The sequence below is a fragment of the Leuciscus leuciscus genome (assembly GCF_965113295.1).
Source record: "Leuciscus leuciscus genome assembly, chromosome: 15".
In the NCBI taxonomy this organism is placed as follows: Eukaryota; Metazoa; Chordata; class Actinopteri; order Cypriniformes; family Leuciscidae; genus Leuciscus; species Leuciscus leuciscus.
Genome location: NC_138739.1, coordinates 31,399,345 through 31,411,565, shown reverse-complemented (window position 1 = coordinate 31,411,565; position 12,221 = coordinate 31,399,345). Strand labels below are relative to the sequence as shown.

General features: G+C 35.5%; 2 protein-coding genes across 2 annotated transcripts in view; both read left to right on the top strand.

Annotated features, from left to right (window-relative positions):
- LOC309475408 (complement receptor type 1-like) overlaps nucleotides 1-12,221 on the top strand; it is a 179,455-nt gene that overhangs the window by 112,739 nt on the left and 54,495 nt on the right. The gene's annotated exons all lie outside the window — the stretch shown is intronic.
- Nucleotides 4,678-6,396, top strand: LOC309474930 (putative inhibitor of apoptosis; the record flags this gene model as incomplete). Its single annotated transcript, XM_082137548.1, has 1 exon — nucleotides 4,678-6,396. The coding sequence occupies one exon, from the start codon at nucleotides 4,678-4,680 to the stop codon at nucleotides 6,082-6,084; it is 1,407 nt and encodes a 468-aa protein (XP_081993674.1). The 3' UTR covers nucleotides 6,085-6,396.

The following is a 12,221-nucleotide window of genomic DNA, read 5'->3' as shown; positions in this document are numbered from 1 at the left end:
CTCATAAATGCTGTTTCAGTACTGAATCATTTTCACAAAATACAATTATATTGAATTCAGAAAATTTCACTATGGAATATTTTCTTTATCTATCATAATTTCAATTTAGTATGTCATCATCTCATAATTATGACGCATAGTCATCATTTTAATTTCAACTTTTTAAGTCATAATTTCGACTTGTCATAATTTACAATTTTTGTCAATTACGCCTTTTTAATGTAATACTTAAAACGGTTTTAAGTCATAATTTGGTTGTTGACTATAGTAGTGTTGCACCTGCATGCCCACTAACTCGCTTGTGAGAGTCAGAGTGTGTAAAGTAAACTCTCATTAGTGTTAGTAGAGTATTAGTGGACTGGTAGGGTTAGAATAAGTAATATTAGAATAAAATATCTGTTGGGGGGCATCACAATAAAGAGTTAATGTTTAATGAGTTAAATGACAACATACCATTTTTCAACCGAGCGAATCTGCACATGAGAGGCCTTCAGAAGTCATAACTTCAGGGGTAGGTCAGTTGGCGAAAACACTGCGTGTGTAAAAATCAAATACTGTATTACAGTTTTTTAAAGTTAGAATAAAAAGTTAAGTGTCACAAAGTCTGGCACAAGGCCATTAACTTGTTCTTTTTGCTTATTTCTACAAATATCAACCTGATAAATATGGACTGAATACACGATTAAACAAGATCATTTTTAAGAAAAAACTGTGATTTGACGGCTAAGTTTCAGGCATAGTGCAACCACGCAATGTTAGATTTCTCTAATCTCTAATTCATCTCACTCACAACGCACAACTTTGTAAATAAACATTTTCAAACTGTAATTATACCATATTTTATTCATATTATGTTGATTTAAAGCTTACCCCAAATAAACAGATAATGCAATGTTCGCAATCTACAGTTAGATATTCTCCTACTTAGTATCTTTGGGTGTATCTGTGACTGTATTTTGTCACACCATAGTGATGCAAAGTTCCACACCCTATGGACTAACTTAAAAAAAATATATATATATACTTATACATAAATATATATAACATACACAAATCATTTCTTAACTAAGCAACTGTTTCTTAAATGATCAGACACTCACCGCACTGATGATAACATCACCATATATTGTGTTTTCTACCATGATTGTAGTAACTATTGTCCCACCATTCTTCTGGTCAATTGTGAAGTTAAGCTGATTAGGGTTCTGAATTAATGGCTGTCCGAATGATGTAGAATTATTATGCCGTCGTTGCGGAAGGTTGTTAGGCTGATGATTTGTCATGTTTCCAGAATGTGTTTGAACGCTCAGCGTTTGAACGTCACCATCTGTTACAAAAATTAACAATTAAATACACAAGCAAAACCATGTAAACATTATAGTAAAGCTTATTGAGAAACATATTGACTACTAACAAAGTAAATTATAAATCTTTTCCTACGTTTGATATTCTTTTTTCTGATTTTTTTCACTATGGACTTGATCATTTTTAATGCTGTTTTCTCTCCATATTTATTCTGTAGTTCCTCTACTGTGTTTTCCAACCTCCCTGTTGTTCTTCTCCAGCTATGTTAACCAAAGACAAACAGTTAGAAGAATAAAATGTATGTACAGCAAAAATAAAGTTAACATAAAATAAACACATTCATACACCAGTTCAAAGTCAATGAACCGGCTGATGCTGCAGTGTTAGAGCACATGATGGACGGTGAACAGACGCACAGCTGGTTAAACCAGAGCTAAAACAATAGTCTATGTTAGGACAATAGTATCTGATAATAGCTGATAACGGTCATAAAGTGCGAGATAAGGTGCAAGTAGCTAAACTAAACATTTCATATTTGACAGAAATGTTAAACAACGACAAAAATAATCAACTTTTTCTAATTTCACCATTTTGAACTTAAAATAGGTCTATATAATACATGGGATTTAATGTGAGAGGAGAAGAAACAAGCCATTTTCATCATATTAGGCATAAGATTAATAATGAATGTGTACATATTGTGAATTAATTTAATAAACATATTTACCTAACATTCATAGCCTTCAGTAAATTAAGGCTAGACAAAGTTCCTTTTTGTGGACAAAGTGAACTTTGGAGCGCTTAAAAGTGTGGGGCTCAAAAATAAGTGTCATTTGGAACTCTTTTATCAAAAAATATGTTGATAATGATTAGTTATGCCAAATGATAGTTTGGCATGTATGGGATTGTGTGTCCATATGCTAGTGAGAGAGAAATACTTTTATTATAGAAATACCTTTTTTATTCTATTCTTTAATTCTTTAATTCTTCTGCTCAAGTACTTCTTGATGAGTTTCTTCTGTATTAAACAGCGAATCTTCTCAGTCAGATCGTCGCAAGATCTCAGGAATCCTCTCACACTGCTCGTGTTCACGCGCTCCATCGCTGCACTTGTGTGCATGACTCGAACGATTCAAACTTCCATAATGCGCGCCAAAACAACAGCGCGCAGGGCCGCGGGAAGTGGGGGTGCTGGGGGTGCTGCAGCACCCCCTGTTTTCACAGAATTGTAAATGCAACGCATATGTTTGTTCATTAAAATGTATACATTTTTAGCATTTAGTCATTTATTTGTAATAAACACTTTAAGTGGGCTATTTAAATTGTTTTATTTATATGTTAAATTATCTTTTTAAAACATAAGCGCAGAGTGTTACGTAATATTGTGTGTGTGTGTGTGTGTGTGTGTGTGTGTGTGTGTGTGTGTGTGTGTGTGTGTGTGTGTGTGTGTGTGTGTGTGTGTGTCGAAAGAATTTGCCCGCAGCTGCTCAAAAAAACAAAAAACAAAAAAAAAAACTCAAAAACCCCACTGTCAGTGTTTTGTAAGGAACAGGCAAATATGTAAAATATAGCAGGAGACATTTTAATTGTTTACTAATAAAACAGTTATTTTTTATGTCAGTGTCGGCTAGACAGATGAAGTTGACGACTCGCGATCTTCGCAGCGCCAGAGAGAAATGCACATTTCATACGAATTACATAAGCAGCGCAGTCTGTTTTCTTTCGTTTTGAATTGTTCTGCTTAAAAGTCGACATTTCAAGCTATCTATATGTCTCAGGTCTGTGAGGCAATAGGCTACCTTATAGGCCTACGCTGAGTTTCATTATGAGACGAGCTCCAGGTTCGCCAGCGCCTCCGTATCCTGATTATTTATTTTCTAATAGCCTATATTTAGGCTACTTCTTATTAAATCCAGACAATTTGTTGATGAAACATCGATTAAAATTAAGATACAATTAATACAAAACGAAATTAAATTTAAAGACAGGCTTTGTGCTTTCAGTTTGAGGTCTCTGTGAAAGTTTTAAAACATTATTTTAGTGCCGCTTTAGAGCGCTCACGTCTCCGTAACGGAGAACTGTCTGTAACATTTTTTTATTTATTTTTTGTGAAATAAATTTCTAAAAAAATGCGACTTAGTCCAGTGCGACTTAGGCTATAGATGTTTTTTTCTTCCCCGTGGCGCATTTTGTGACTGATATGCGACTCCGGAGCAATAAAATAAAAGGGACTCCGGAATAAAAGCAGAATCAATAAAGTCAAAAATGTGATGAGCAGTCAGGTTTGAGTGTATGCGCGTTTTTTGAGGAGTTTTATAGTCTTGATATTGTTTCTTATTCAAAAGTGGTAACGCCCCTATCCCCCTACCCCCCCAAGTATCAAGCACAAGTATCATCCGGCGTGTGAGTGCGCCACGGGCAAAGAGTGTCGTTTAAGAGAGGCGTTGGTCTGTATGTTTAAAGATCATTTTAGAGGCCAAATGGTTGGCTTGATGCACAGGATCATCGATGCTGCGTGTGATATGAAAAACGATTGTGCGCAGGATACCAAACGTGTGACAAATCTCAAAAATGAAATGGATGACGTAAGAGGCTTGATAAAGTCATGGCCTGATGTAACCCCCATGTTTTTTAACACCAAAGAGCCGATCGGCGTAATCCTCAGAAAAGTTCTGGATGTGTTGCGTGAATGTAGTGACGAATTCCAAATCACAGAGATACTCGCTATTTGTACATTCGTAACGGATCTCTGTGTGTCACTGGTGTCAAAAAATGCAAAAACTGACGTTGGTGAATTAGTTGAAAGTCTGGTCAGCTACATCGTAGAGCAAGACATGATAGCCTGCGGATATTTTCTATTCTGGTTAGACCATCTGTAAACGTCGTTTTACTCTATGTACGTAATGCCGGGTCATCATTTTCTTCACTACTTCAATGTATACTCGAAAGTATAATGTTGAAATACAAATTTCTGGTTAAAAAATGTCTGAGCTCATAAAAATAGTATTATAATAATAATATTTAGAATAATTAAAAATAATACATGATTTAAAAGATTCAATATTTGTTTTCTGCATTTTAATTACCGTATTCCCGAGGCGGCAATACAGTTGTATCATATCAAATGATACAACTAATTTGCCTGCTGTGTACAGAACATAAGAAAGGACATGGTGTTGAACAAAATTCGATTTTGTTCTTGTTCTTTTTTCTCATTAAATTTTTTAATAAGATGATGTGCTCTGTCATGGACGACTAGACACTAGTCCAGCAGAGAGAAGGGCTTGAGTGGACACGCCCTGTGGCCCAATTTTATGTCTTCATCCAGAGCCTTCATCAAAAGTGCCATTTCCCCGCTTCTCAAAGTAAGCCATGCTACAGCTTCCCGCCCCTGCAACACCCGTAACATCGACCACCACGGCATTCGTTTCAGGCCAAATGGAGGAGCCGGTGGGTTACTTAAACCTGGATATGTCTCACCAGGATATGTCTCACCAGCGACCTCCGGCTTGTCACAATCCTGGCATGCGTCGGGAACAGGAACGCCTTGACACCTTTCAGAATTGGCCTCTTGCACCAGTATCTCCAGCCGAGCTTGCCAAAAGTGGTTTCTACTACCTTGGTCAGGGCGACAGAGTGGCTTGCTTCAGTTGTGGAGGCCAGCTTAGCAACTGGGAACCGGGAGATCGGGCAGTATCAGAGCACCAGAGGCATTACCCCAACTGCCGCTTCGTTCGAGGTGACCGTGCAGATAATGTACCTTTATCTAGCCTTTCCAATGGATCGGCAATGAAACAGTGTGAGGAAAGGTCGCTCACATTTGTCAACTGGCCCTCAAGAATAACTGTTCGACCAGACCAATTGGCTAAGGCTGGTTTTTACTATGTTGGTCGTAATGATGACGTGAAGTGCTTTTGTTGCGATGGTGGACTCAGATGTTGGGAGTCTGGTGATGATCCATGGGTAGAACATGCCAAGTGGTTTCCAAGATGTGAATACCTGTTGCAAGAAAAGGGCCAAGAGTTTGTTCGTCCGATTCAAGCAAGATTTCCTTTTGTGTTTGAGCAGCTATTGACTAATGGAGACAGCGACTCGAGAGAATTTGTTGATCCACCTGTTGCACACCTGGGTCCTGGAGAAGATGCAGTGATGATGAACAATCCTGCGGTGAAGCAAACCATTCAGAGCAAAATTCTCGCAAGTGGAGAAAATTACAAAACCGTTCAAGTGTTGGTGTGTGATTTACTAAGTGCAGAAGATGAGAAGAGAGAGGAGGCGCGAGAAAGTAAGTTTCTTACTTTTCTTAAGAAACATCATCTTGCCGTGTCACAGCGCCTAAAAAGTGTGCAGAGCTTAATGGACCATCTTCTAGAGGAGAACGTCATCTCACAGAAAGAGTATGACATTATTCGTAACTGCGCTACAGTCAAGCAGCAGACAGGGCAGCTCATTGAGTTAGTCCTGTCGAAAGGAAATGCAGCGGCAGAGGTCTTCCGCAACTGGATCAAGAAGAATGATGTCTGCCTGCTGAGAGAACTGATGGCCCAGACAAATGAAGCTGCATCACCGAGTCAAGATCTTTCAGACTTGCCTATGGAGGAACAGTTAAGAAGACTTCAAGAGGAGCGCACATGCAAAGTTTGCATGGATAAGGAAGTGAACATTGTCTTCATGCCCTGTGGTCACCTAGTTGTGTGCAAAGAATGTGCGCCTTCTCTGCACAAGTGCCCGATATGTAGAGGCTTGGTCAAAGGAGCTGTCCGTACTTTCCTATCATAAAGTTTTCCTATCATTTGGATTTAACTTGATGCATAAAAACAAAGGAGAAGTTTATTATTTTCACTCGATCCAGTAACAAACTGTTTTTGGATTTACAAACATTTGGATTTACAAACATTTCATTTTACCGACTATTGTTAAAGTTCATAGACCTTTAGCGTATTGAGTTAAAACGTGATATCCATATCGCATCATTACCGAATTCAGGGGTGTTTAATAACTTCAATAGCACCAGCTGATTTAAGTTTTTCTTCAAACAAAAGTCATTTTCTACATGTGTTTTGTTGTATGCACAGATTTTGATGATCCTTGTCTTTGTTTCGCAGTATTTTTAAAACATAGAACCAGAGAACAGAGAACCTTGTGCGGCATATCGGCATAAAGGGTTAAAATATACATTTTAGCACTCTATCTAGCGATCCAATTCATGTGAAGACTGTCGTATATGAACAAAGAGATATATAACAAATATGATATCCGGGGGAAAGTGTAAAGAAAACGCCATACAAAACATTACAATCACACCCGACAATACGATAAGTGTTACGCTAGCGATGTTAAACAGTTTCAAAACAGGATGTTTCAGAAGAAATGCAAACAAAATCTTTTAAACAAAGTCTTGTTTCAGAGTCGCTATGCTCCGGTGAAAACTTTGATGATGCCGAGAACAATAGCGCAGTTAAACATGCGGTTCAGTATAAACAAGAATTCCAATGCGACTGTGCTTGTTTCACATATAACTATTGATTGTTAGATATAATAGTTAGATGATTTATCTAACCATTGAAATTTACGATATGTTAAAACATTTCGGCATTATGCAGAATAAAAAGATCATAAAAGGAAGAACAATTATTAAGACACAACTTCTGTTTTCTGGACCGGGCCTAAAAGACAGATGCCTAATAGTATTGGTGGGGCCAGAATAAAAAAAAAATGAATCAACCCTCCCTTCACGTAAAAATACCACGTATCAACCGTAATTCATTAGCTTAACTGTTTTTTATTGACTCACACAAAATAATAACAAAATAAGTGTAATAGTTAGACGAGTTTGAAGTGTAATACTCATCTTTGACGTCGATGTTTCGTAGACATAGCAGAAAGATTCACTCTCATACTAAACACTCTCGTGTAGAAGGACCTATAAGATACATTCCTATATGAACATGTTTGACCACACTCTGAGACTATGTACTTTTTGCAAACTGTACAAAAACAAGATCCATTCAAAAGCTAAAACTGATCACTATAGTGGCTTTTCTGTATTTGTTTTAAATGGCTCATGATGATGAAGAATTAGAATTTACTTTTGTGCAATTTTATCAGCAGGTTTTACCAAAGTGTGAAACTTTTATTTAACAGCCTCAAGCTTTGATGAATATGCCTCTCTCAGTGCAATAGTTTAAGTGTAAAACAGCATGCACTTTGCGTGATTCGTAGATAGTCTTTCTGTTTGACTAAATTGATACTTCATTTAGTGCAACTTTTCCCTCTATCGCTTAAATTATTAATGGCCATTTATTTCTATAAACGGCTCTCAAAGAAAAGTCTTCACCTAAAACACATACAACATGTGAAACAGTGTCGTCTGCTATCTGAACAAGATGACTAAATCTAGCGGAGTAATAAAACCATCATTTGGAAACTTTTCTTAGCGATTTGGTCTTTTGAATCTTACATGGACATTCCTGTATAAAGATGATGTTTTAAAGTTAGTCCATAGGGTGTGGAACTTTGCATCACTATGGTGTGACAAAATACAGTCACAGATACACCCAAAGATACTAAGTAGGAGAATATCTAACTGTAGATTGCGAACATTGCATTATCTGTTTATTTGGGGTAAGCTTTAAATCAACATAATATGAATAAAATATGGTATAATTACAGTTTGAAAATGTTTATTTACAAAGTTGTGCGTTGTGAGTGAGATGAATTAGAGATTAGAGAAATCTAACATTGCGTGGTTGCACTATGCCTGAAACTTAGCCGTCAAATCACAGTTTTTTCTTAAAAATGATCTTGTTTAATCGTGTATTCAGTCCATATTTATCAGGTTGATATTTGTAGAAATAAGCAAAAAGAACAAGTTAATGGCCTTGTGCCAGACTTTGTGACACTTAACTTTTTATTCTAACTTTAAAAAACTGTAATACAGTATTTGATTTTTACACACGCAGTGTTTTCGCCAACTGACCTACCCCTGAAGTTATGACTTCTGAAGGCCTCTCATGTGCAGATTCGCTCGGTTGAAAAATGGTATGTTGTCATTTAACTCATTAAACATTAACTCTTTATTGTGATGCCCCCCAACAGATATTTTATTCTAATATTACTTATTCTAACCCTACCAGTCCACTAATACTCTACTAACACTAATGAGAGTTTACTTTACACACTCTGACTCTCACAAGCGAGTTAGTGGGCATGCAGGTGCAACACTACTATAGTCAACTACCAAATTATGACTTAAAACCGTTTTAAGTATTACATTAAAAAGGCGTAATTGACAAAAATTGTAAATTATGACAAGTCGAAATTATGACTTAAAAAGTTGAAATTAAAATGATGACTATGCGTCATAATTATGAGATGATGACATACTAAATTGAAATTATGATAGATAAAGAAAATATTCCATAGTGAAATTTTCTGAATTCAATATAATTGTATTTTGTGAAAATGATTCAGTACTGAAACAGCATTTATGAGTTTTTACATATCTTCTGCTTGTTTCTGCAGTTCGTGTAGGCCTCTAAGACTATAAATGATTATTGATGAACTTGAATAACTTGAATTTTGTTGGCAATATATCAAAAAATTGTCTTCCCATACCGGGAGTCGAACCCGGGCAGCCTGGATGAAAATTTGAAAATACTGCCCCCGGCACATTTGAAAGGCTGCACTGCACGATAAATTATTATGCAGGATCAAAGTTATGCAGGAGAAGGAATCCTCGTCGCCAAAAAGCAGAAATTTAATTGATCGGGATGTAAATAAATATCGGGATAGCTTTTCCCAGGTGGAAAGAGCTAATGAAGGAGAAAGACTTTAAAAGGGAAGTTGCCTGCTTTCTTCTCGACAGGTAAGTCAAAGTTACGGTCTAAATGACAAGCTTTTTTCATTGCTTGGTTGTGTAAATCATTATATAGGCAGCATAACGGTAGAACATGTATAGTTAAACTCGATGATGTGCTATTGGAAGACATGTTGTCATAGCTTCTTGGCACATTTACCAAAGTTGCAAAAAGCGAGTAGATGGGAGAAATTCTTTTGGGAGGACTCCAAAATTGAGGAGTTCAAAGGGCATGCTTTCTGCTATAGCTCTCCCCAAAGTCTGTTCATGCGACCACCATCAACAAATGCTAACATTTGAAACTTCTAGATAACCGATAGTATATTCTCAGTAAAGGGTTTCACCTAAGGGTAGTTCGGGAGATACAAGTAAAAATGATCTTATACGTGTAATAGATCATAGTTACCAGTAAGATTAAATATTCGCTCAAGACCAACTTTACTTATCACACATTGCGTCTCTCAAATTGTGTGGTGATTTTCCAAATGATACAACTTTGTCTAAATAAGAGCAATGTGAAGTCCTCGGATTTCTTAAAAACATTGTGGCAAACATGTTGTATGGACAAAAGATCTATGATCTAAGCACAGTTTTTCAACAATCTAAAGTTTTTGAACAGATGCTGTTTAGTAACAATAATACCCAAGTCTTCTAAGAAGATAAATAGAAGATATGGTTTTAATAAAACTTTAAAGATTTGATTTAAACTTTTAAGGTTATGCTTTTAAATGAATTTAGTATAAACTCTGGATGTAGTATGCTCTGAAATGCAGACTAGATTTACTGCGACATTGTCCCCCCGAGACTCATCTGGTATGTCGCCCTATATCCTGAAGCTTCAGTTCACACTGTAGTTTATCACCGGGAGGGTCTGGGGCTGTTATAGGACAACTTAAACTATTTGCTTTTTTGGATTGTTTTTATCATTGCATAAAGAACTACTTCGCCTCTCTGGAAATGTAAGGTATTTTTATTTAGCTAAAACTTTGTTTACATTTTATTAAATTATTTATTTATTTCATTTTTTTTAAATGTAGTTTTCTGTGATGGTGTACATGATCGAAGTATCATGTGTGTACATGTTTAGGGTGTACATGATCGAATATGCAGTTCAAAAATCATTATGTTAGAGAGAACCACTCTGTGATTTTATATTATAAACAATTAATTTATATACTTTTAAAGAATAGAATGTTTTTCAACTTCAGTTAGTCTGATAATAGGAAACCCCTTTCTCACCTCAGGAATGTAAGGTGTTTTTATTTATATACTTATTTATTTAGCTAAAACTTTGTTTACATTTTAGTAGTATATGTTATTATTTATTGGTTATATATATATATATTAATAATAATTTAATTTTAAAATAGAAATTAGTTTATTTTTTGGAACCGTGTGTGTGCGCAAAATGATATTAAATGATTTACTTATTTCATTTTTTTAAAATGTAGTTTTCTGTGTTTAGGTGTACATCATTATAGTTATGGAAAGCCATAAAAATTGAAACCCCCGCATGGACAAAAAATGCTGATTGAATCTTTTCATATAAATGAGATAAAAGACGACTAAGTACAGTTTTTCAACCATCTAAAGTTTTTGAACAGACATTGTTTAATAACAATTATACTTTAGGTCACCGTTAAACAAAATCATTTATATCATACATAAGTCTTCTAAAAGATAAATAGAAGATATGAATGTATTGAAACTTTAAATATTTGATTTAAACTTTTAAGGTTATGCTTTTAAATGAGAGAGAGAGAGAACCACTCTGTGATTTTATATTATATTATTTATATACTTTTAAAGAATAGAATGTGTTATTGGAAGATGGATTTTATTCTTTTTGTTTATCTAAAACAATTGGTTTCAGTAGATATTTTTATAACCATTTCATTTATATACTTATAAAGAACAGAATGTTTTTCAACGTTAGTTGGTGTGAGATACACTTCACAGTTTCACTGTTACCTATGGAATGTGGAGGAGCAGAAGGAGGGGGATGTCAGAAAGCAGAGGACGCGCGCATAGACACACAGACACGCGCGCGGCTCCTTTACTGCTTTGACACACATACATAGATGCGTGCTCCCATATGTTTTGAGGCAGTGTGAGGTCATTCAGAAATGACTATATGAATTCAGTAAACAAGTTGTGTAAAACAATATTGTGAACCCATTCATAAACTTGTTTAACTCTCTAAACATTTAACTGATTGTAATTTTGTGACATTGTTTAATCACAGTGCCTTGATGCTCTCTGGAATACGATGTGCTCTGGCTTTTACTTTGAGAAGCATTCTGATCTGTGAGTTAGAGTCCCGCTGGTGTAAAAAGAGGCCAGAGGGCCCTGATTTCTAAACACGTAAGATGATTTTTTATTTCCGTGAACCCGTTTCATACATTGCATTTTTTGTGGACATCGATGTGTTAAGAGCTTATTCAACTCTCTAAAATAAAGTAAGATGATTTTTATTCTTTTGATTATCTAAAGCTGAATTATTGGTTTCAGTAGATTTTTATATTTTAAAAAGAACTGAATGTTTTTCAACTTTAGCAAGATATTTTATTTTATATTATTGTGTGAAATATAAAACATTATTATCACTTTCACCGTGCTCAGGAATGTGGATGGGGGATCCTGTTTCAGATGTCAGAGCTCACAGAAAGAGGAGGCGCGCATAGATGCAGGCACACGCACCCCTGATGACACGTGCGCGCACCACTCTGAGTGCTCTGGTGAGGCGTTCAGGAAACACAGTGTTTTTTGTTTTACCACTTTTAATCATTTAAAAAACATTATTACAACTTTTAATAGTGTATTCAATTTAAAACATTTTTTAAAAAGATATCTTTTAAACTTTAAAGGATTATACTTTGAAATAAATTCAGCACCTGATATCTTGATCGCTGAGTCAGAGACCAACAAGACTTACAAACATGTAAGGTGATTTTTTATTCTTTTGTTTATCTAAAACTAAAACTATTGGTTTTAGTAAGCTTTTAAAAGAACAGAATATTTTTCAACCTTAGTTAAATTGCTTTAGATTATATAATTT